The sequence below is a fragment of the Arvicola amphibius genome, chromosome 1 (genome assembly GCF_903992535.2).
Source record: "Arvicola amphibius chromosome 1, mArvAmp1.2, whole genome shotgun sequence".
NCBI lineage: Eukaryota > Metazoa > Chordata > Mammalia > Rodentia > Cricetidae > Arvicola > Arvicola amphibius.
The window spans coordinates 169,347,755-169,373,663 of record NC_052047.1 but is presented as its reverse complement, the minus strand read 5'-3'; the positions used below and the strand labels follow the sequence as shown (position 1 = coordinate 169,373,663).

The window sequence follows — 25,909 nt, the reverse complement described above, 5'->3', positions numbered from 1 at the left end:
TTCTGATAATACGACTTTCTTAATCTTGAACTTGATTTCTTTAATTAAAAAAAGATCCATTTGTTCTTTGATATTAGTAAAGTTCAGAAGGAGCAGAAATGGACATAGGGCAGAGCTGTGTGCAGAGAAGGAAGTGAGGGAGAGTTGGTAACGATGCTTCTGACTGCAGCCTAATGAGATGTCTGCCAAGTAGGTCCCCCACATTAAGGTCCTTCCTCGCCGATAGACTTGGAAAGTAACAAGCCCTGGTTATCAGGTGACAGGGTACCAATTAGCTTCTGTAAATGGGCACATGGGCAAGTTTGAGGTCAGATGCGGTTCTCACAGGTGAGGCTGCCCCAAGAACAGGGCCGTGACTTACCGTCAGTGTGTGATTGGCAGTGGTGGGGAAAGACCCCAGAGCTGTGTGTGAGGGCCACCTTGGATAAAGACTTCTTTGGAATAAAAAGAAGGATATTTATCACACCATCAATTAAATGCTTGAGTCTGCTAGGCTCTTAGTTAGAGGGAATGGGGCCCTGTGCTGGGACTGTAGTTATGAGGGTTCTGTTATCTTTACACGGACTGTGGAGGGGCCTGACCCACAGTGTCTAACTACATGGTGAGAAGCGGCATAAGGCCTGTTTTGTGCCCCTGCAGTCAGCTGACCGAGCATTCCGTCATGCAAGTGTCGTCTTCCGTGGCTAAAAAACACAGACACAGAAACGTTTGCATAGAAGCAAACAGCACAAGATTGAGTAATTGTAATGACCAGATAGGGAGCTGGCAGGGCGCACGGCACATCAGAGACCAAGGTGAGCCTGAAGCAAGCCCAGCTGGAACTCCTGAGATAGTGTGAAGACACAGAGCCAGGGAACCTGTTCCGCCATGGAAGCAAAAGCTGTGTGTATCCACGAAGGGGAGAACCACTCCCTAAAAGGCACTCAGAGAAAAACAAACAAGTCCCTGAAATATGCTTGCTGTCAGGCTCGGTGTTTAAAACGGGGCCTCCTTCAGGGCACTGTCTCATGCTGCCTCTCTCTCTTGGTTTCAGCTCCCATTTTCGCCAGCAGTCATTCAAGCCGAAGTGGAACAGCTGCTGGGGCCGTGCCACCCCCACATCCTGTCAGTCACCCTTCTCCGGGACATAATGTACAGGGGAGCCCCCACCACCCCTCCTCCCAGTTACCTCCACTCGCAGCTGTGGACGCAGGCACCGAGAGGTAAGGCCATCTGTCTCGCTCTCATAATAGGTGTTGCCGCCAAGCCTCCCTCCACGGAGAGGAGCGCTGACAGTTGCTGGATTTTATTAATAATCCGTTGGTGGGCTGAGTTACCCAGGGGTGACATTTTAAAAGTAACATACACAGAGCATGTGGACCAAATATCTCATTATCTGTTACATTTTATATATATATAACAAAACGAAATGATACCGGCATTCAACCACAGCTCAAGTGTCAGGAACTAGAAAATGTATCACAGCTTTGCCACTTCACCTTGTTTCGGGGCTCAGTTTCCAGTGAGTGGAGGGGCTGGCTCTCCAGGTATAAACGGCCCCATAGTCACACAGTGCGAGTCTGTGTGCTAGGCAGCCTTCCATTATTCACAGAATGACTGAAAAACAGTAAACGTACAAGTTGACCTTGGCTCATGGTTATTTCGGTGATTTCACCAATGGTCACTGGGCCTTGCTTTGGGGTCATCGGGGTGGGAGTGTGTGTGGCAGAGGGGCCTTTTTCACCTCATGGTGGCTAGGAAACAAAGAGAGAGACAGAAAGGGACTGCATTCTCAGTTTTCCCCTTCAAGGTCATGTCCCCAACAACCTAACTTCCTTTCACTAGACCCCACTTCCTCAGAGTTCCACTTCCTCCCCAAGGAGAACTCCAGGGTGGTGCCCGGGCCATGTCTCAACACACAGACCATGGGCAGTTGTTCAAAATCCAGACAGCAGTACCTTGGGAGAAGACAGAGTGACAGAAAATGTTACATGACAGCCAGGAAGTGGCTGTTTCCTCAATACTTTTTGTTGGTGTCACCCTCAGAAAGAATTTTTATAGGAAGACCCCTAAATAACTGTATGTTTCCATTTTACTTATGACTTATCCAGTGGCTTTAGAAATTTGGGGCTAGACGTGGGTTCTCATATCTCTGCTTCCAACATGCACCTGTTTCTGTGAACTCTGGCTAGACGTGGGTTCTCATATCTCTGCTCCCAGCATGCATCTGTTTCTGTGAACTGTGGCTAGACATGGGTTCTCATATCTCTGCTCCCAGCATGCATCTGTTTCTGTGAACCGCAATCCAGTTTCTCAGTGAGCGAAAGACATGATTGCACAGGCGTCACGAGAAAAGGGATTTGCCTCTACACAGATAAAAGGGAGCAGCATCTCAGACAGCAAGGGCACCTGCAAGATGAGGAGGAGAGGGTGCGCGTGCAGCAAGTACAGGGTCTTGGCCACTCAGGATAGCAGCATGAACGTGGATGATGATTCGGTGATGGCGGGCGGGCTGGCTTCTGTGGAAGTCTGTGTTTTCAACCAAAGAGTTGCCCTCATCCTCCTGGAAGCAAAAAAACCAGTGTGAGATGAAGCATGCGATGAAGTTGACATCACAGAAGAAGGACTCTGCATGAGAAAGGCATTGGAAGTCGGGATGAGAGACAGGGAGGGTACAGAATGAAGCTACATCAGGGGTTCCTTGGGAGCAGCATGGTGCCTTGAAGTAAGACAAGGAAGTCAGGAGAATTCACTCAAGAGCTTTAGTAGGAGGGAGACTTGCCAAAGAACAAAGAAGAGGAGCCAAACCAGTACCCAAGTGATCGCTAGAAAACTGTGCCTCTAACAAAATTTGAGAAATAATAAAAGAGAAGGAATAATAAATTGAGTTTCAGAACATAACTCTTATGAGATAGTAAAAAAATGTATGTGATAATTAGAAATGAGAATCAGAAGGCACAAATTATTTTAACAGCGTGTGTACGTGGTAAGTGCCGCTTCCCCTGGGAGGAACTGTCAGCAAAACCATATCTGTGGTCGCCATGTCATGGTCACTGGAAACATGGTCTCTATCCTCCAGTTACCTGAGCTTATCTCTTTTAGCATTTTTACAGTTTCCAAATGGACTAAAAATGGTGTCACCACAACGCAGAGTCCCTCACACAAGGCTGCTTAGACAAATGCACGTGGCCTTGGCAGGACTGAGAGGATTAGAGTTGGAATCTAGAGCATGTTCAGTGATCTCAATGATCCATAATGTAAGGAACCGTGGAGGGGGAAAGGAAGAAGGGAGCGGGACAGCACAGTAGTTCTATGGGAATGAGTAAATAGACATTTTCACTGTTTCGGGTTTATATTGCTGCATGTCCTTGCCACAGGATCTGTACTCTGATCCCACACCTGACTGACTGGGCAAATGGGAGATGTGGGTTATCTCTCCCCGTCAGGATGGAGAAGAGGATGACATGAAGAAGCCCTGAATTATTCCCTGTGTTTTCACTAGGGACCAGGATGGAACCACAAAGAGGAAATGGGCTCACCTTCCGCTCTGGCTTTGTCCGTCTTTGCTCTGTTTGCCTGGGAAATCCCCCAGTAAAAACTCCAACAGCTTTCTTAACGGAAACAGGTTGATCACACGTTGCGATTTTTGTGGGGCATTGGCATCTTTTCCTGCTTTGCAGGCATTGATTCATCATTTACTTAGCTAAAGCTCATTAATAAAATGGCCTGAGTCACCGTCAGAAGTTAGCAAAGGCCCACGGCAGCTGCCCATCTAGCGTCAAGTTCTTTGATCCTGACCATCGTAAAATAAATGTACCGTCCCTCAGTTTGATGAGAGTCTATTTTTATTTTTAAATGGTAACTGCATGACACATAATTCCAAGGATTTGAGCAGTGCCACAACACATCCCCTGATGTTGATTTGAACTTCTTAAGGGAAGTGGTGTTTTACTGTGCCATGATGTGTGAGCCACCACCGGTATTTTATGGCTATAAGTGGCTACTCTTGAGAGGAACTCGGTGTCTTTGGAAATGTTAATTCTTTGATCTTAGTATGTCTGTTATGCCAGCAAATCACAAAAATACTTATGGGCAGCCATTTTGAAATGGAAAAAAATCTTTAACCTCAGTTTGTGTTGCTCGTGTTTATAAGAGCATGTCAGCCACCTCGCTTCCTTCTGAAGGCCACAAGCACGGTACACTCCGTAGTACCAGTGACAGGGGTAGGAGCTGTGGATGTCCCACAAGTGGGGGGCTTACTAAAGATTTCCTGAACCCCACCTGAGGGATAAGATGGAAACAAATGGAAGATTGGGTCTCTTTGCAGAACGTGTAGTCTGGCGCAGGAATTAACATCGGAAAACGTTAGGAATCATTGCTTTGGAAAAAAGTAAATTGTTTTTACCAAATGAAGCGTGCCAGTCTCTCGAGTTCCTATTGAGTACTAGAATGTCTCATAGCTTCTTTCATAATGTATTGTTTCATTAGATACGTATGAGGGTTTGTATGTCTTTGGCCAACCGAAGCTGTGCTCGTCGGGGCTGTACTCGCACTCATTGCTGGAAACTTGGTACGGTCTGCCTAGATGCTGAAGGTCAAAGCATCGCCGTTTCTCAGCACTGCTTTTGCAGTTAGTAAAGCTCTCCGTTCTCGGCTCCATTCTCGGCAAGCCAGCCTGGTCACTGCTTCTTGCTTCATTCACTTGATGCCATGCCTTAACTTAGCCCTTCACACTATTACATACAGACTTCAGTGCTCAGCTGAGTTCCCAACCCTGGAAACCTCCCTGTCTCTCAAATCTGAGGCTGACACCGCTGTGGAACCCCTTGGTTCTTAGGATCTGTTATATCTATCATAGATCTGATGTATCTCATTGGCTAGAGCTGAGTTTGATGTCGGAGGAAAGAGGCCTTGTTCCCTTACAACTTTCAGAATATTTTGCTCTGAGTTATACTATCGGATATTTAGTGTTTGCTACCATATGTTGAGGAAGCTGTGGCAAGGAATAAAGAGCACTGAGGAGAATGTCTAGAAAATAGGAAGACATTGCCTACCCACTGGCCCAATCAGTGGAAGGTTCCCATGGTGTTCTCTTTGAGTCTCGCTTGGTTTTTGTCAGAAGGACAGTGGTCTTGATTCCTAATGCTTCTGCCATCTTATACCTTGTAGACTTTGATATAATACCTAGGTGCCAGTCTACCTCACATATAGGTACATCCTAAGAGGTACGATGCTTCTGTGGCCATCATTGCTAGAAGCCTGGTACCATGATCACTGATTGGCATGTTAGCATTATCTCTTCTTAGCATCAGAACACCTCAGAACTGTGGCTGTTGCTTTCCTAGTCTTTCTCCTGAGCACCCAGGGATCCTGGTGTCTTCATCTACACAGCTTTTTCATAGCCTCACGTGCATCCACATAATCTTCCCTCTTTCTTCTTAATCTCCTCGTATATGTTCGGTAATCATAAAATGTAGTGAGATGTTAAAGCTATCAGAATCCATCCTAACCCTGGGGGCTCTGTGGTTTGTTGAGTCTTTCATTGGTCTGGTATTTATGAAGCACGAGATAGGCTGGACAGTGATGAATCCATGCAACACATGATAAACTAGAGCCGTGCTGTCTCTGAGCCCTGAGTCTAATGGGGGGCAGCTGAGCCAATAGCCCATGAAACCTTAGCAGACAAGGGGAAGGTGATGTAGGGGCTTTGAAGGCACAGAGCAAGAGTGTCTGTTGGCAAAATGAGGGAGGAAACATTAGAGAAAGCAATGTCCCCCTGAAAGCTGATTGTCTATAGACTGTCAGGCTGTGTTTGAATGTCAAAAGGAAAGACAGTAAACATTGGTGGGGCTATAATCAGAGTAACCCCATATTAGCCACATTGAGGAGTTTCGGCTTCCTCTTGAGAACAAGAATGCGTGTGTTCTGCCAATGAGAATCGATGACAGCTATAGCATTCATTCTAAATGTGCCTGATGTTCATTTCATTCCCAGAAGATTCAGAGTCTCTTCCAGAAGCAATGAGAAGGAGTGGGAAGGTGTTTCATTGGTCCTAGTCAGACAAAGGCTGTCCTCTGAAGTTCTTAGACTAGCAAGTCCACACTGTGGAGTTGATGTTATTTTACTCCTTAGTATAATTTGAAAGGATCGTTTTGTTCTTTACCATTCCAAGCTTCTATCCTACACGGTTATGGCCTGTTGGGTCTTTGAAGAGTCTCCGAGTGTCAAAAAGAATTGAAAATTCTCTCTCTGTTAGAGAGAGAGTTTCAAAGGTTTGGGAACAGAGACACTGCTTGGCCTCACCTGTCTGTTGTATTAGAGGAGAGTTGACTTCTGCTAAGTGTTCTCCACAGGACTGTGTGTATCCTCACACAGCTAGTTTACCCAGTGACCTCCTGATGTGTGTGGCAGATACTTTATCGTGTGCACCAAGATATTCTAACCCAGGGGGCAACAGATAAACAGACAATAAATAAAGACAATAAATTAAAAAGACAATAAATGACAGTCTTGATTCTCATGATCATATGATATGAACTGATCTCTGTAGCAGCAGGCTCTGCCATTGGATGATGAAGATGTTAGCATCAGAGAGGTCTATGAGAAGTCAAGATGTGGTTCTTGTCTAGAATCCCCTGTGGATGTCAGTTGCTTTCTAGAAAGATGGCTTCCAAGGACATTTGAGACTAACAGGAGATTACATAATACCCCTTTTCTCCAGATGTTCACATATATGTGCTTCTATATGTGTTCTCTCTCTCTCTCTCTCTCTCTCTCTCTCTCTCTCTCTCTCTCTCTCTCTTTCTTTCTCACGTGCACGCTCTCTCTCGCTCTCTCGCTCTCTCTCTGAGAATTACTGAATGTCATAAAAGATGAATGGATGGATTAAGCATAACCCAGGCTAGAATAATATTGCCTGACCTCCCTCTGATTTAAACGTCCACCAAACTCTCAGGGTCTAGTGTGTTCCTTTGTATTGGAATCAAGAGTTAACTCTATCACTATCTTTAATTTGCCATTAAAAACCTGAAAAGTCTAGGGCTCAGCTTTGGTCTTTACCCTGGCCCTTTCACATCTAATTAATCCATTGATCTGTCAGTGGTCTTCAAGCTTAATCACACGATTCTTCTACTCCACCTTGTCCCCCTCCCTGCCCTGCCATCTCAAGTAGGGCTCCCTGCCTCTTTTCTCTGTGTCTGACTTTGCCTGCCCATAGCAGTCCCTCCCCCATCACATCAGCCTTTGCTCTGTATCACAGGACCTGCTCTTTAAAACGTAAACAGATCATGTGTTCCTCTCCACACCCTCCTCCATCCTTCCGAACTCCTGTTGTGATGGTCCTCTGGTCTGGGCCAGCCAAGTTCACTGGGCATTGCTACCTGTGTTTACTAGGCCGAAGACATGCTGACCTTCATGCTGTTCCTAGGAAGGACCAAGATGTCTTGTTTCCAGATTTTGCATTTGCAGATCCTGAGACACTAGGTCATTGTGATGATGCGAGCCTTTCTTTCTGGTGCCATTCTAAAGAGGCATTTCTTTCAAGAGCCTTTGTTTGTTTGTTTGAGATCATGTCTCGTGTAGCCGTGGTTGGTCTGGAACTTGGTAGGTAGGTCAGGTCTCAGACTCAGAGTATTTTTTTCTGCCCCTGCTCCGCTGTGCTGGGGTTACAGGTATGAGCCTGCATGTTGGCTTAAGAAAAGCTTTTCTACCCAGCTTCACTGTCTCTTGACCCTGCTGTTTGCCTTCACCAGCATGTTACCTGAACTTAGGAAATGACTTTGCTATGGATTCATAGCCATTCCTTTATACTAGGTCTCTCTGAGAGCAGAGAGTACATGAAGGTGACAATTGCCTGTCTCCACCTCAGCCCCTCAGTGCTTCTGGGGAGATCTGTGGAAATTCATGGGGAGTGTGGAAGTGGGGAAAGGCACTCCACTGTGATGATGGCTTCACTGTTTCTGGACAAGTTAATAACAACCTGAGCACATGGTTGCTGTCCTTCTTCTGCCTTCTCCTCTGAGTCACTTCGGTCCCTGCTGTGCAGGCCTTGGTATGACACGCCATATGCACTTACCAAAGAGATGGCTTCATTCCGGTCCTTATACTTATTCACATCAGATTACTGTTCATGTTATATTTTTAAGTGTGAAATGCACTATTTCCTCAATTTAGCTTAATATAAGCACACATAAAAAATCAACTATTGAGGTATCTATAAAAGTTACCTTTTTTAAGTGCTAAGGAAGTTACCTGGACCCTTAAAGCAAAGACAGCTATCTTGATTTTATTCCCACATTCCAAACAAATACTCCTCCTGTTAAGGCCCAGATGATGTTTTCTTAGTCCCCTTGGATTTTCTGTCAGGAAAGTGAGTCACGGCTGTGAGAAAGATGTCTGGAAGTGAAATGGAATTTCTTTTTTGTCACCTCTACGTTTTAGCACATGAAGCCACAGAAGTATGGCACTGTTGCTAGGCCGTGGTATTATTCAAGCTTGTCAGTGTACTCTCTTCCCCAGCAAATTATGCACAGCCCAAAGCTCCAAGGCGAGAGCTCAGCAGCCTTCCAGCCTGACTTCCATGACTGCACAGCCCTAAGTTCCTGCTCTCTGGTGTGGAACAGGCAGCTCGGGAGAGAGGCTCCACGTCATAGTCTAGTAGTGTGATCTAGACTGAGCAGGTCATTTCTCTTCCTAAGTAAGGGCATTCACTACTCAGACACTTCCATCATTTCGCAAGTGAAGATTTGTCTGTTGGTTGGGATGGAGGTTATCAAGGTGAACAGACACTAAGGGGCAATGCGTTTTGAATCAGGTTTCTTTGTTTTGTTTTGTTTTGGCTTCTTTTTTTTTCTGAGAAATCTCTTGGGTTGCTTTTCTGTGTGGTTGCAAGGAAGACGAAAAGCCCCGTGTTTTAGTCAGCCTCAGAGCTAATGAATAGGGGCATTCTCTTCTCTTCTGGAGTAGCGGTTTTCCTACAGAAACAAATACAATATCCAAAGAGATGTTTTTCAGTTGAGCAGATGGCTCATCTACCTGTCCCCAGGAATTGACACTAAACTAGGGAACCGAGTCTCTGCAAGCGCTGGAAGAACATCCCACGGAGTGTGTTCCTTGGCAGCAGTGACCGGCATTTACTAAGTACCGGTCTTTGCGCATTGCTGGGTAATTCATTACAGATGCAAATCCACAACAGTGGCCGAGGAGTTACTCTTTCCACCAGAGGAACCATGAACCCTTCTCTGATCGAGTGTGTCCTTTGAAAATGCTGTTTCCTCCAATTCACTTCGCTAGTCAGTTACTGAGTCTTATTGTCAAGAGAAGGAACTGAACATTCCTCCATAGTTAACCGGATAGTCCAGGTATGGAAAGAAATCACATCCAAACAGCACATGTCATTACTGAACAGACTGCCTCTCAGCTAGTTTCTTAAGATTCACAGATATTGCTGGCTGCTGTGGTCTCATTTAGCACTGGCTTGCAAATGTATCTAGCCATGTATGGCAGGAGTCACATTTAAATTTTATCCTCAAAGTTGAATGGACTTTAGAGGAACTGTTTACATTTTGAAGCCATGGGGAAAGGTTTAGGATAGTCTGTGTGGGATACACTTGCGCCTCCCTTTCTCATGTTTGGGCAAAAATAACAGTTTTTCTTGTCTAGCGTTCTCATTATCGTCTGTTCTCGGTGTTAACTTTTTCAGCCCACATTCTGTCAGAAGGCATGTTGAACAAGGCTGCCATGCTGACCAAGAGAGAGGCGCTTCCCTCAATGTAGGACAGTGAGTTGGCCCACTTGGTCAGGCCCGCTCACAGCAGCCTAGGAAGAATGACATCACCGCAGAAATGCTCTTTTCAGAAGGTTTTTTTTTTTTTTAAAGATCAAATGTCCAAGACCAGCCTAGACAAGATTTTCTTTTGGTTAAGTGCTCTTTTGAAAGGAGAATTTGGCAGAATCAGATGCTTCTTTTCCTCCCGTTCGCAGCAGATTCTGAAGCAGAAAAATGACTGAGTCACTGCCAATCCCGGGGTCCAGATATTTCAGAAATCCCGGTTCCTGTTTCTGCAGAATTCATTGTTCTTGTGCACATAGATCTTTTCTCCTTCTCCATTTTCCTTTCCACAAAGGAAAACAGCAGCACCTTTGGCACTGCTTCAGAGTTTACCAGAAAAAAAAAAATACATGCTCATGTAGAATTCTTAGCCTTTGGCATTCATTATTTTCCTGAGCTTGTTCTCTGTACCCAAACGAAATGACTCTCCTGTATGTCACTTCATCTACACCATTTCCATAAATGCTACTCCGTATAATATATGTTTGAATCCCCTTTAAAGTCCTTTGCTCATTTCACCACAGTCTTCATTTCATGTCCACCGGAGGCTTGCGGATCAGTTTTAAGTCTTAAGCTCCTCTGTTTTGATGAACTGTTTGCAATAATTATTGATCCAGCTGCTTATAAGGAGATAGATGTGCTGTTCCTTTCCAGAGCCCTGATTTGGCTCTTTGAGTGAAGACCAACTCCTTGGATGGACACTCAGCTCTTGGCCAGCATTGGTCCTGCCCAGATGGATGGTTTTGCAATTACCCACACCTCCCAGCAGCCGTTTCTTCATTACTGAAAGCTGCCCCCAATTGTCCCAAAAGCCGAATTCAATCTGCAGTTCCCCCAGTAACGTGCTGTGATTCATTTGGGGACAAATCTGGATTGAACTGAGTCCAAGTGTCTCTTTTGTGAGACAGAAGGGAAGTATAAGTAGATACTATAGTCACCCAGATGAGTCAGCCAGGAATTCACGAAGTGATTCATAAATCGTTATAAAGACCACTAAAGTCTACTAAAATGGAGAGCTGTCTGGCTATACAAAGTGCAGTATTATCATTGGGCTGGTCTGGGTTTTTTTTTTTTAAGACGTTAAATCAGATGTGAAATCCTTAAAACTGCTTTTCATTTTAGGTTTTGAATAGGATTTCTTTTTCCTCCCCTCCCCCTTCAGTGGACCAACGGCAAGCCATTTTTTAGTGATTAGTTTTCACAGATGAATTTTAAAACCCCAACAGATAATACCCTACAATTTCTTGGGGGGAAAAATCTTTGCAAAAACCCATCGTAGGCCAGTTTGTATCCATTAGTTCTGCTACCTGGCAGCAATTCAATAATATTTTTTGTGTGAAAACAGTGAAACTAGTTGCTCACGTGTGTTCCCCCTTCTTTGTTAAGTCTATAAGCCCCAGTGGAAAAGAAAGGGGTGGGTGAACTATCCAAACCACCTACCAGTCAATGCTTAATCTAACTGATCTTTAATACACGAGTCTCTTCTGTGCACAGTGTTAAGACTCAGAGCAGAGCTATAGCACAGCCCCACCTGATTGGCTAGCACCATTGTGTATACAGCACAAGCCAATGGCATGAAGAAATGTGGGGCATGGGTGTGGCTTGCAGCACAATCATTAGTAAATTTTGTTTTCAGATATATCTGAAAGCTGATGTACAATGGTCTAGGCCTCTAGACAAGGAAAGAAGTCCTAACCGAAAGGAGTTGTCCATCGGAAAGATTGGTGCCTGGCCAGCTCGGGCACAACGACCTCGCTCGGGTTGAACAGGTTTGCTAAAACGAAGGAGCAATACTTTTAATGTCAGCCCTTCTTACGTCTGTGTTACTGACACACTTTGTACTGAACAATGCACCTTGTATTCCTCTCGTGACCCAACCCCAATGGCTTGGTTTGAATCCCAAGAGAGAAGTTGGTCATGACTTGCTGTAAGGGAGTGATGTGTGGAAAAGTAAATTGCCAAGGCAGGGAAGTCCCATTAGTATTCTTGACCGCTTTTATTTTCCTCCAGAAATGGTACTCCAGATCCCCTCCACCTGGGGTGCTCCATGGTAGCACTAACATGTTAAGTCAGCACCAAGAAGTTAGACCCTTACAGGCTACGAAGCTCACTGCGCCTGGGAACTGGAAAAGGACCCAGATGAGTCGGTGTTAGTTTCCATACTGGAACTGTCAAGCAATCAAAGGTCTCCTGAGATTGATGTTTTCATTCTGAGCCTTTCTTAAGTGTTCTGACATAGCACCAGGACTATAATCTTGGACGTTTGTAGACTCGGGGTCACCACAAACACGTACCCCGGATGCCCTGCGTGGACACTATTGAGATCAACCATCCATTCTCTAAGCATGCACTGATCACCTGAAAGTTGTCAGATGTTCTTAGTCTTAAGTTTTAGGATATCCCGGACTTCCAAATGTGCATTTCTGTACAGTGCAGCATCGTTCCATATCTGCTGTGGCTTCTTCTCTGTTACACTCACTTGCTAGCACAGTACCTTTTTACTTATTTTTTTACTTAGTCTTAGGTGTGCTTGCTTGATTCCTTTCAGTAACTTCCTGAAATACAGAGAAATGCCTCTGCAGTTGCTCTGCCCTATAGCAGCTCCCCACTCAGCCAATGGCCAGTATATATCTCCCGAATGAAAAGAAAGTTAGAATGATCTCATACTTTTCACTTCTAAGGGGAACTGGATTATCTTTGTCTTACACTTGCTGGGGGAATTGGGAGATTTACTCATCTATAAGAGAACACCAGAGTCAAAACCTGTATGCTCTGAGCCGTTTGTCCTTCTGCACCTCCTCATTCCCCATCCTTTCTCCCATTTAACTGTGCTCCTTCCACTTGGGACTTTTGCCTTGTGGTAGTTTGGCATTAGCAGCTGCATCTTGAGGAATGGTGACCTCCCTGTGCTGTCCTGCCCACTGCCATGTGGGGAAGCCCGATGGCAGGGGGAGGCAGGAAAGGGAGGTACTGAAAGGAAGGGAGCATGGCCAGGTGATCAGCTGTTTTCTGAAGTGTACATAAATGAGTATTTGCTGGAACCTTTTAAGTCCCCCTTCTGCCGGAGGCTCATTTATGAGGCTTTAAAAACCCCTTCCTTGCCTCCTTTTCTTGGCAAACCATTGCTCACCAGAAGGTCATCCCAGCTCCCCCACCAAGTGAGTGGAAATGGTTGACTCAGTTCTGGTTTGCTTTTGTGTGCTCTGTTTCTGGTAAGCAGGGATTTTCCCCTAGTCTGTTATGTGCCGACTTGTGCAGTAGCTGTCTCTTCTGAGGTTCTGTGAAAGGCATAAGCAGCGACTATCAGCCGCTGTGGAAGGAAATCTATGAAGTGATTATTGCAGATCAGCTTGGGTCACAGAGATGGGCATTAGGATGCCAGAGGATCTTTCTTCTGCCTCTTGGACCCACTGTAACTCCGGATAGATAGGTGAAGCTGCTTGGCCTGACATATTGAGGGATGAACTACTCCACAGAAGAGATCTTTTCTACATCGTCATCATCACATAAATCGTGGTTGTCATCGTTGCTGTCATTATCCTCACTTAGAAAATGGGATAGGGAGGGCTTCCTTCCCTACAACCACAACAGGAAAGGTAATTGCAACTCAACTAGATTCAGCATCCTTTCTCATCTTCTGTTGGTTTCTCTTGTATGAAGTTGTCTAGAGCTACTGGATTTCTTGGGTTCTGTGGCTTATTGAGTCAAATGTGTAACATCTGTCTTTCTTGGTGTCTGTTGTTTTCAGATGTGTCTGAGGCCCTTGCCTCTAATTGTAGGATTTTGTTTTCATTTTCACGTTCCTCTTCTGCCCTTAACCTGATTTTCGTTTGCTCTTCTGCTCTACCATGAGCTGGTTAGCAAACAACTTAGTACATATAAATTAACAGAGGCTGTGACTTTATTTTTTAGTTCAAACACTGTGTGATATGAGAACACAGCCCACAGAATCATCTAAGCAGGGCTCATAGGAGCTCACAGAGACTGAAGTGACCATCACAGACCCTGAATGTGTCTGAGCTCGGCCCTCTGCATATACATACATTATGGTTGCTAGCTTCCTGTTCTTGTGGGACTCCTAACAGTGGGAGCGGAGAGTGTCTGGCTCCTTTGCTTGCTCTTGGGACCCTTTTCCTCCTAGCAGATGGCCTCATGTAGCCTTGACATGAGGGTTTGTGCCTAGTCCTACTGTGGCTTATGTCATGTTTGCCCAACTGATACCCATGAGGCCTGCTCTTTTTTAAAGGGAAATGGAGGAGGAGTAGGTCTGCAGGAGAGGGGACATAAACAGGTGGGAAGAGTCAAGAGAGCAGAAACTGTGATTGGGATATTATATATGAGAGAAAAAAGAAAAAATACTATGTGGTGTTTTTAGGCAGAAATAAAACTGATTCTAAAAATTCATGGATTAAAAATAACAAAATGTCTTTTAATTGATTCTTGTAAATGTGTATAAATTGATTCTGGGCTTGAAAAACATTCCTACTTATAAATAGATTTCTTGTGCTGGAATTTTAATTTATTGATTCTTACTTGCTTCCTTACTCTGGCAGTTGTCTAAAAATATGATCACATGATCACTTTTTTTCTTTTGTTTTTCAAGACAAGGTTTCTCTGTGTAGCCTTGACTGTTGTGGAACTTGCTCTGTAGATCAGTCTGGACTGAAATTAATAGAACTCTACCTGTCTCTGTCTCCAGCTGCCTCTAAGTTGTGAAATAATGCTAAAACCTTGGTACATTTTTCTTTTTATTTATCCTTATCAGTATTAAATAATATGTCATAGCCAAGAAAATATGCCCAGGAACTTGTATGAATAGGTAAGAATAATTTGGAATGAGCGCATAATTGTATAAGACCATACTATACAGAATCTACATCTAGCGTAATACAATCTACCTATAGATGACTCAAAATATTTTAATAAATTATACCCTTGTATTTTTGTATTCTTCATTTCCTAGTTAGTAGTCGTAATTTAGCCTTTGACCCCGTCACTGCAAATGATAAAAGCATTAGACTTTGGACTTCCTTTGCACTCTCGTTCACCATTTCTCCTCCTTACTAACCCAGCTAACGTGATTCAGATTGATCACCTTGTTTGGGGTAGGTTATGCCCTCTGCTTAGAGTCTCAACTTAGCTTTCTACTCATTGCTCTGCTCCTTCAGCCCCAGACTGAAAGAGGGTAGCAGAGGTACCAGAAGGAAAGACCAGAGGACCTTTTAGCTTGTGTCTTTTGTTCTCAAACGAAGAAGTAAACAAGAGACAGGTCTTAATTATTTTCCCAAATAAAGTTGAAACATCAGTGTGATTACATGATAACGATAACGGTCACACCTCGCTATTCAGTTCCCCCCACCCCACCCCAGGGGCCCTAAGAACAGGGGTTTCCAGGATTGGGTGCCAGTGTGGGCTCCATCTATCCCCAGAGTCTGATTCCGTAATTGCTCATTCCTCTCCTGCCAGCTCAGGGTAACTTCGGAGACACAATAAGGACATGTTCCCCAGAAAATAGCCTCCATATGGGGAATCCTGGCTTACGAGGTTTACTAGATGTTCCCAGGCCAGTGCCAGGATTTGCTTACCGTGTTTTCTCTCAGGGCCACTTAGCGTAGAGTCTTCTGGATAATCCCAATTAAGAGGATGTGCTTAGAAAAGTGCATATTTGCCAGCAAGGGACACGCAGCTGCCCCTCTCCGTCCTGAGAAAAACCTCAGAGACCACCATTTCATAGGCATCCTGTCACATCTGCTTTGCCTAGGTGCTCTGACCTCTTTGCTTTGAGGCCCTATCTTCCTCTTGGCTCCTCTGCAACCGTCTTAGATAGTCTCCTTCCCTCTCACAAATGAAATACCAAGTGAACATGGCACATTGTCCCATGCTCTTACTGCTACAGCAGAAATGTCGAGGCTCTGCCTTCTGAGATATTCTGCTCCGGGAGGACCCTTTGAATTGCTTTGTGAACTTGTCTAATGCACCTTGCCTTTTTCTCGGGTGTGCCCAGGCTTGTGGAGTCATTCGTTCCTAGAAAACGACTAATGTCACAGATGATAACCTATGTTTCCTAGTGCAAGATAAAGATTTTCTTCCTGCACAGTGTTAACAAGCACCAGCTGAATGTTTTTGTGTTAGTGAACTTTGGAGAGAAGAGGTTAAACACTTTGTTGCTAGCATATCTTTACCCAAAATTATTCCACTGCTTATTCTCCTGGCATTGGAAGACCCTTAGCTTCTTTCTCTACCATGTGTGTCACAGTCCCCTGCTGAACCAACACGTCCAGCGTCCTGTTGATTTCTCTGTGAACATTCCCAACTGCAAGTCTACCTTCCTTCTCTATTAAGACAATAAAGGTCATTCTAAATCTGTGACTCAAAACCTCACAACAAGAAGATAAATATACAGTTGTCTAAGGTCACTTGGTGATTTTTTTTCTTGTTTAAATATCAATGTATCTCCTTTCAGAAACCAGTACTCTTGGACTTGGGGCTGAGGGTACAGCCCTCAGAGTAGAGGGGTAGAGTGCTTGCCTAGCATGCGCAAGGCATTGGGTTCAACAAAACCAAAAAAAAACCCACCAATTTTGTGATTGTTCCATGTTAAGACAAGGAATGCTGTACATTGCATTCCCTCTACACCATCAGGAATGTTCTTTGCCCAGCACAGAACCCAAGCCGACCTCTCAGGTTCTGGGTTTTAAGGCACATTTGACCTTTGAGGTTGAAGTTAATTTACTCCTGGCAAGAAAGATTGTATTGTTTAAGGAGACTCCAGTTAGAGAGGGTCAAAATAAGGACCCGTAACACTTCTTGGACCTCAGATATGCCTTACAAAACAAAATGTTTATGAGCTAAGTGTAAATGACTCAGAAACATACGAATCGAATTTCCCCTAAAATGTGAGTGGATTTTAAAATTAGCAGGAAAAGGGCCTGGCAATGGATGTGCTTTGAATTTCACAAAACCCAGAGGATTTGAAATGCAGTTTAAGAAGCTTGACAAACCCAAACTGTGACTAAGGTTTTCTTTGTTGGTGTCTTTTATTCTCTCTGTGTCTCAGAGAAGAACTCAGTGGTGGGAAGAGAGAGGTTATGAGGGGTTTTGAAAGAGCACATTGTCACCCTTGGGTCGGGCCAGAATGGGGACGTAGAAGGCTTTGGAGAGTTGGTTATGCTGCCTTTTGGAATTGTTTTCCCAGGTTTGCACCTCCGACTCCATCTCCTCAGCACATGAGCCCAGGAAGAGTCCCAGCTCCTCCATCGCTGCTGCAGAGAGCACAGCCTCCCCACACCCAGCAGCCACCAGGCTCACTCCTGAAGTCCTATCAGCCAGAAACAAACCCTGCTTTTCAGTCGAATGGTATCCACGTCCATGGTAAGCAAGGGCTGACAGCTCTTTGAGTTTTGAAAGGGAGTGTTTTGCTGTCGCCTTTTATCCTAGTGATGAGCTGCAGGTCTCAGATGTTCTGTTTTACATCAGACTCGAGCCTTTAGACCCCCCTCCCCGCCACACTTATTAGTATACTCATAGGCATGAAACCCCATAGTATTTTCCTCAGATAAACGGACTTGTAACACCTATAGTATTCTGCTCAAGACAATCATTTGTGTTCCCAGTGATGGCACACCTCAAGGGCAGGCGATAGCAATAGCACCATGCTTCTGAATGACCAGAGACTGCGTGAAGGGGAGCCCCAAGAGCCCTGCTGTCCATGTCTGTCATCTTCTTCCCATGGGCCAGGTCGACACCTGATCCCCCAGCTGTGCCATGCCGCAGGCTCTGAACTGACTGTGTTTCACATGTGTTTCTTTGGTAGATCTTCCATTCTCTCCGTCTTGTAGCTTGTCTAAATAAAACATATCTCCTTTATTAATATACAAACTTGCTTCTGAGGCCAGAGCCATCTGACCCATCATCAGATCTTTTAGGGAGCTCAACACATTTCTTCATATGTAGTAATGGCTATAGATATTCACGTAGGAAGAAAAGAACAGAAGGAAATGAGAAATCACAGAGGTTTTCGGTCTGGGCTGGTGTTGTGTTCAACAAGGACCACATTTGGAGAACTGAGTCTGCTTTAGTTTCTTTTCTTTATTTAAACTCATTTCATCAGTTGAAGAACATAATGCTAGTGGACTTCCACAGAAAACTGCAGTGCCAAACCATACAGACTCCAGCTGTCGAATCCTTCTATTTCCTCTTGTCAGAATTCTCTGTAAGCAAAAATGATACTGTCCGTTGAGATGCCTTCAGATGATTCTACAAGTGAGCCTTCCATCTTTGTCCTCTCACCAATAACACATATATGGCTTATCACTTAGAATTAATAGAGGGTGTTCCAAACCACGCCAGTGTTTACTCTGAGTGTGCGTAGGCTTCAACAGTGCTGTGATGCTGAACTTCAACAGGAGCCCTGAGCAGCAGGGAGGAGACAAGATGATGACAGTGGTCATCTATAGCAAGGGTGGACATGGGAAAGCCAGCATCCCTGGCTGAGTCAAAGCTCCATCATCTTCCACACTCCCTACTGGTCCACTGTTTCCCAGCAAAGCTCAGGCTTCTCAGTTCAGTGGTGATTTTTTGCTTTCTACTTACTTATGAACATTTTCTCATACTTCAGTTACACCAGGAGATGGTTTTGTAAGTGCCTGCTGCAGGTGCCCAAGGTAAGTTATATAAAAAAAAAGAACAAATGAGTTCTCTTCCTGCCCAGCAGCTTGTCTGATAAAAGAAGACCCAAGGCCATAATCTGGAAAGCAGCCTCTAGAAGAGAGGTGGGCACCATGGTGTGGGCTCTGTGGAAGTCAGAGTTGGTCACCTTCGTGAAGCACTGTTTGAATGTTCCTATTCTAATGCTGCCAAAATCTGGGCCTATCTCTCAGCCAGTGGCATCCTGATGCCGGTAGCAACCCGTCTTTCTGGTCATATAAAGACTAACAGAGCAGTCCACAGGCAGCGGTGTCCTAGGTCCAGTGAAATGTGGTAGGCCCTGCTTTGGTTACAGTTGTGAAACCTGCTTTTAAAACCTTTAAAAATTGACCTACGTGTAGAAAAATGAACTGGAAAGAAATTTAGTTAAAATGCTGATGGTTTGCTTTTAATCAGGCTAACGTTTTGTGTCATCCTCCGCCTCTCCTTTATTTTCTGTTCTCACAAAACTTCATGAGTGGGTGTGAAGGAGGCCAGTTTGGGAATCCCGTTGACTCTAAACTCCATGTGCCTGGGTCCCTGGTCCCTGGTGGGGACACTGTCACCTCTCCTCTTGCATCACTTGGTACAGGAAGCTGATGAGAAAAGCACCAGGTGCAGGCGCGGGGCTCACTTCATCTCAGTCTCTTCCTTCTTCTTCCCTGTTCGTTATTAGGCACGGAGAACAAGGATCGTGTGTGTAGCCCCAGAGTAAGCATAACACTTGGTGCAAAGTAATAAGTATTTACTGGGTCAGTAGTTGGCACTTGCTCATTCAACAAGTGAATAATGAACCAAGAGGACCCGGGGAGCATGCTCCATGGTGCTCTGGCATAATACTCTTCCTCTACATTTTTCCTTTGAAAGATAAATAATGAATATATTTTCAGCTTGAAAATGTTATGTTTTTTAATATAAAATGTCTGCTTTCTTAATTGTCACAAAAATTCTATAGCCAATGAGAAAGAGCAGCCATAAATTAGGTTCAGACTAGAGTTAGGGAAAATGAGAATTCATGACACGCTCCAGAGAGATGGCCACGTGGCTCCAGTGATGGGATTACAAAGAAACTGCCTGTGCTTTAACCACCTGGTGAAGGGGCAGGGGCACAGATGCTGTCCTAGGCCTTCTCTCAGCTGGTCCTAAAACTTTCTGAGTGCCAGCATTTCTCACCAACCGTCCTTAGATGAGGACAAAGCATATATGCTGGTTTTTCAGGGGTGAGTGATTCTCCTTACCCAGGTGCCCTCACTAGCTGTAGCTGTTCCTATCGTTGTTCACCTTTACTGGGTGAAGTTACACAGTATCCTGGTGGCAGAGAACCTCATCCTCCACTAAAACTCAATGGCCACTCATCCTCCACTAAAACTCAATGGCCACAGCGAGTCTTCGTGCCTTCTATGAAGATGCTCATGGCTTTCGAGAACACCACAGCCCATCATCTCCTCTGTCTGACCTGCAGCAGGGAGAGAGGTTAGGGAGAAATGCCGTCCCTCTGTCTGTAGAAATGGGAGCTGAGACATAGAAAGATATAAAAATGTCTGGACGTCACTACCCTGGCACACTGTGTGGGCTTTGCAAGAGGTCCACACTTCCAAACTGAATCCATAATCAAGGTGATGCCAAGTCCAAGGCACACCAAAGGAAACAGGAGTTTGCAACTCCCTGTGGCAAACGTGGTGCCTCTTCTGACACACTGTTGTCTTTCCTGGAACTTGGAAGGTCAGAGTTCAAAGGGACTCTGGTCTTACAAATGAGGAAGAACAGAAGAAGATCCTCTGAGCTTTGTTAATTATCTGCTAATTGGTACTGAACTAGACGTTGTGTGTTGATCTTGTACTTTCATTAAGTGAAGGATACACTTGTCAGGATTAACACCAACAACCAACATTCTTTCACATGTCCTCACTGTGGTTTTATTGACACCTACCCCACCCATTCAGATTGCCTTTATTAGTAAAGAGAATGCGATGTCCTTCCTACTTAATGTGGATAGACTTTTCCAGCCTCTGTTTGGGCGATATCTCTAAGGCAACTTCTTAGTACACTTGATCTTTTCTTTCAGATGTCAACATAAGGACACTCTTTCCAACCATGTAAACTTGTTCTTTGGTCTTTTCTTTCTTGTCAGGGTAATTCTCTTGCCCAGGCAAGCTTCAGAATTTTGCCTGGATTAGTTGCCAGCGAGTTGATATTTGTACATTTTGTTATGGTACTTACTAATGGATAATTTCTTTTTAAACTCCCTATTCACTGCTGATTGTTCAAATGCCATGGGAATTCCTAGAAGAACGTTTTCACAGTCTTCCTGCCTCTGGACACATCAAAGAGAGGCCAAGTTCAGTTCAACGGGTGTTTGTTGGTCACCCTCTAAGTACCAGGCAACGAGAATGCCGATTAAAGACTGCCATACTGCAGTAGTTAAAAGGGGCAAAAGGAACAAGCGGCCTTGCAAGGAAGATGCTACCAAAGGGTTTTCAGAGGTGGAGTATGCAGAGAAGAGCGACACTGGGAGATGGTTTCCTGCTGGGTGCGGAGGTTAGGCCCAGAGTGGAGGAGAGGATGCAGGAGAACAAGGGGGGCTCAGAAAGAAACGTGTCCCACTCAGTGCAGTCATGCTGATATTTTACAAACATCATATAGAGATCCTGTGCAGAGGGTGGTCCAGGATAGGCAGAAACATCAAGCTCTCGCTGTCAGAATTAGATTGTGCTGTTTGGAAAACTCAGTGACTGAAAGAGAGTTCGCCACTCTCAGATCCAGCTGGGAAGTTAAAGGAGTGGTAGGAGAATCTGTGTGGTGTTGTGTGTTCACAATCTTTCTGAAGAAAGGAAGGATGGAATAGCAAAGAAGAAATGGAAACACACTCAACTTAGGTGCTGCAGTGAGCAAAAGCACTTTTAGTTTTGTCTTAATAAAATTAGAAACAAGCGCAGCTATAGGGGTTTCCTGCTCAAGAGAAGTCTTACATGGAGCTTAGCTTTTATCTCTCTGTTTCACACACTTGACATGGAGTTCCTGTAGGTCACATGCCCTACTCCTTTGTGTTTTCTGCCCTCTCTCCTGTGTGTGTGTGTGTGTGTGTGTGTATACATAAACATGTATATGCTTATGTGGATATTCCTGTGGGCATGTGCACATGTGTTTGTGGATATGTGTGCACATAGAATCAGGACAATGCCAGGCTTCTTCTTTGATCATGCTCCACATTATTTTTTGAGACAGGGAGTCTCACAGAACCCAGAGCTCACCCGTTGCTAGACTAGCGAGCTAATAATTTCCAGGGGCCTGATTGCTTCCGTACGGCACAGCAGTGAGGATGCAGATGTGCACATCAGCACCTGTATTTTTTTAATGTGGATGTCAGGGATCCAAATTTGGGTCCTCATGCTTGTACAACAAATATTTTACCAATTGAGCTATCGACTCAGCCCATTTTGTGAATTTTTGAAAGCCACTCCAAAATCTCTAGCCACATTGGACTAGGTGTCCAGCTTACTCTTCCATGGTGTGTTACTGCTGTTTCTTGTATTTGAGTGTTCTGGTCAGTACTGGCTTCCTGAAGACCCAACTATTTCACATAAGCATCTATGCAGAGTGAGAGAGCTTCCAGGGGTAGTAGCAACAGCTGGGTACAAATTTATGGTTTCTTCCTAAGATGACCACTATAGCAGCATATGGGGTAGAGGGACAGCTTAATTGAGTCAACAGCATCCTGTTCTACCATCTTCTACTTTGTCACCCTGAACGAGGGCTCTCCCATCATCCTGGTCACCATAGGAATGCTGATATTCTACATGTCATATGTCGGTTTTAGGCAGAGAAGATTGAACAAATGTAATACATACATAGCCACCCTCAGATGCAAAGCTGAGCTTACTAGATGGATGGATAGACAGAAGGACGGATGGACACACCCCCCACACACACCCACATACGTTGTGCAATCTGCCTTCTATTCTCTTCATTTGCTAACCTGTAAAACAGGCAATGCTACCTATCTTGGAAATCAGTCCCTCTTTCTAAGTCTCTGCCCAGATTTTTTCCCCTCTCCTCTAATCTCTTGGGTGCCTCTCAGCCTTCCACTGTTTGCTCTTACTCTTCACTCCTTTGGAGTTTCCAGTTGCCAACATCCCATCATCCATGGTCCAGTTATTCAGTTTCATTAGGAAAACACCATGAGGCTGTTTGATGCCAGCACAGTAGCAGTGGGAAGTGGGAGCCCTTCCTTTTGGTCTCAGCCCCTGTGGTTTATAAGCTTGTCTTTTTCATGATTTAAAAAATAGGCCCTGTCTGTGGGCCCCCAGAGAAGTGAGCCAGACAGTGGCCAGACAATGGTGGCATTTTCCCACCTCAGTATGAATCTCTAAGCTTGTCAACTCCGTTCAGATTGACTGCATTGGGAAACAAAGGGTTTCGATCTACCAATAGGCCTCAAAGAACAAAATACATTATGAACGGTTTGTGCTAACCAACACATCTTTCCAGCTCTGGACATCACAGTACACTCGATGTCAATGTGAGCGTTGTTGTGGCAGGTAGGAGTTCGGGTCCTCTCTTCTTCCACGGCCATTTTCTGATCATGCTTGCTCATAGGCACTTTCCATGAAGGGTTCTTTGGGGGTACCGCCATGCCTGATCTCATTGCTAGGGATTTAGAATGGTAAATCTTTAAAGCTTAAGGTGTTTTTTAGAAAGACAGTAAGCATACTCCCCGTCTATGGGAAATTTAGCCACAACTGCATGTGTGGGGTTGCAAAAGAGGAAAGTCTAGTAATTGTGTTGCTCAGGGGGAGTGTGAGCATGTCCTAACTCTGAAATCTCAGGGAGACACATCTATCTGATTAGAAATCAAATGTCATCGACATCACTGAGAAACAAGCGAGATATTTACAAAAGAAATGAGCCAGTGAGTATACTCGATGCCACTCAGATGTTATCAGCAGCCATAATCAGGCATCCTTTTCGGTATCAGCTCAGGTATTATTAAGGCCTGAACAGTACTAAGGATTGATGATTAGAGTCACAGAAATCCTTAATTACGCTCATATACTTAATTACAGCACAATTACCCAAGAACAGTTTTACATAAGTAGTACTTGATAAATTCTGACAGTGTGCTAGTTCTACAAAAACAAAAGTTAAATTTAGGTGTGTATGTGTTGGCTCAGTCAGCATTTCAACAGCGCCTGCTTTGTGGGAAGAAATGTACGGTGGTCTTCTCGAGTCAGAATTGCTGCCTGGGTGATGGATTATGGAACTGAACAGTGAGGAACGTACGTCGGTAACATGAATGCGCGAAGCATCACCACACAGGATTTTATGTGCGAGCACACACCTGACCACATAGACTAGACCTACCGAACCATGCTGTCTTTGGCCAATAAAAGTACTAAGGTGACTAATGCCCTAAATCCTGAGTTTACTCAAGACAGAGAGCATATCTCCCCTTGGTGCTTTTCATAGAGTAACTGCTTAACAAATCATTTGTCATAAATATGAATGAATAAAAGACAAGGAAGAGAAGGCCCCTTATATTAGAGGAGCTAGCTTTGGCAAACTTGTGCCCCACAGACAGCCATAATGGTTCTCACACACATTCTGTGTGCGATCATCTTTTGAGCTCATTCCACTATTAATGGCCCTTTTTAAAAAATTACTGTCCTGGTTTTCATGTCCATGCATGCGTCTGTGTTTACAGCAGCACACGATTTCCTGACGGACTTTCTCAGGAAATGTTTCCGGAGAAAGCTTTCTGGACTGATGTGTAAACATTTTGGGGGTAGTCAGGGGCTTCCACGAATGTCTTTCTGAGGCTGCCCCAGGTTTAAACTCCAGCCAGTGGACATGACTGTCCTGTGACTTCCCGATGGTTGTCCATCTGTACAGCAAAGCTGAGCTGCGTGCTTTTAATTTTTCCATTAGTTAGCGAGTGATTGAACATCTTTTTGTGTCCCTGTTGATCACCCAGGGAAGTGTTAATAATAGGGAGTCAGTGACAGGGCCGGTGACTTGGGGTTCTCCATCACCCTAGCTGCCCGCCTGCTCGTTCACCCATCTGTCAAGCTGTGTCCCTGGCAGTGAAGCACCTTATTTTCATTGTCTTTTTTTCTTTCTTCCATTCCTTTTTTTTTCTAATTGAAACTCAAAAGTTTATTGAAGTGAAGGAAATATCTAGAGAAATTTTTCCATTTCATCAGCTATTGTGACTTCTCCATCACAAAATTTAAAAGTGCCTGTGGTAAGTGGCCTATATGAAGTGGTTTTTCATTATTTTGAGGAAGTAATAACAGGTTTTCAGAAGGAAATATTCTCTCTTATAGTTTAAACTCATGAAATTTGGCCTCTAGTGAATAGAATTTTGAAGGGAAAAAAAGGATTTTCCCCTCTTATATAACCCTATTTTCAGGGCTCTGCTGAACTCCGTAAAGATGGACATGTTAATGGCAATCTGCAATCCTTTGATTTTAGCTGGAATTGCCTTTTATACATATGATAAACAATTCATAGTTTAGAACAAAAAAGTGAAGAGCTGTGGACAGAGGTCCCTTAAAGGGAAAAATGAAAATCCACACATCAGGAATATCCAAGGTACTAGTAATGAGGTCACTGTGCTAATAAAATAGAAAACCAAACACTAACCTGGGAGTGGCTTGGTCTGACCCCTTCCAGCTCTTTCCGCTCAGCACTGTGTTGCAAAACCATCCTAGTTGCCTTAGAATTTCTTGTTGGTTTACTTACAATTGGGAGGACTCTTGGATTGCGGTAATTTTTCTTCTCTAATTTAACCAAACCGTTCTGACTCAGCCCTCCATTTTATCATTTTGCAAGGCCTTCGAGCACTGTCCCCCAGAAGTCACAGAGCCGGGGAAGTGGAAGCATTTAGACATGTCTGCTCGATTGTTTGAATGTAACCACCAACCACTCCCTCTCTGCGTTGCCTCACCAAGCCCAACCTCATATCACACATCCAAAGCAAGTTCTCAGATTTCTCATCATTATGGTGACATGACTCGGGAAATCTGAATCCGTCCCATAGTTACCCAAGGACCTTTGCATCTGTAGATCAGGCCCGATGTAGCAGTTTCTCAGCAAGAGTGTGTGGTAATACTTAAATTCGTATTAACACATATGCTTAAAATTTAGTCCTGTAGACTTCATTGCTTATCAGGTTGCAGTGAACTCTGTAGAAACCATTCTCCATTATAAGCATGTGGCGGGGCAGTAGTATGTTGTTCATCCTCAGTTCTCCTACCCACTTTTGTTTCTGTCTTGGGGTTTAATGGTCTCTCTGGCATCCAGTGGAAAACGGTGATTCAGAGCAGCCAAACCATCCATGTTTTCTGGAAAGAGCCCACCCTAGTTAGTTTTAACCGTCAACTTGACACAGCCTAGAACCACCCGAGAAGGAATCTC

General features: G+C 44.4%; 1 protein-coding gene across 1 annotated transcript in view; it reads left to right on the top strand.

Annotated features, from left to right (window-relative positions):
• The window catches only part of Glis3 (GLIS family zinc finger 3), a 407,608-nt gene that overhangs the window by 369,248 nt on the left and 12,451 nt on the right, over positions 1 to 25,909 (top strand). The window contains exons 7-8 of the mRNA XM_038350195.1: positions 1,034 to 1,202; positions 17,004 to 17,179. Of these exons, the coding sequence (XP_038206123.1) occupies positions 1,034 to 1,202; positions 17,004 to 17,179 (345 nt within the window). The remainder of the gene's footprint in view (positions 1 to 1,033; positions 1,203 to 17,003; positions 17,180 to 25,909) is intronic.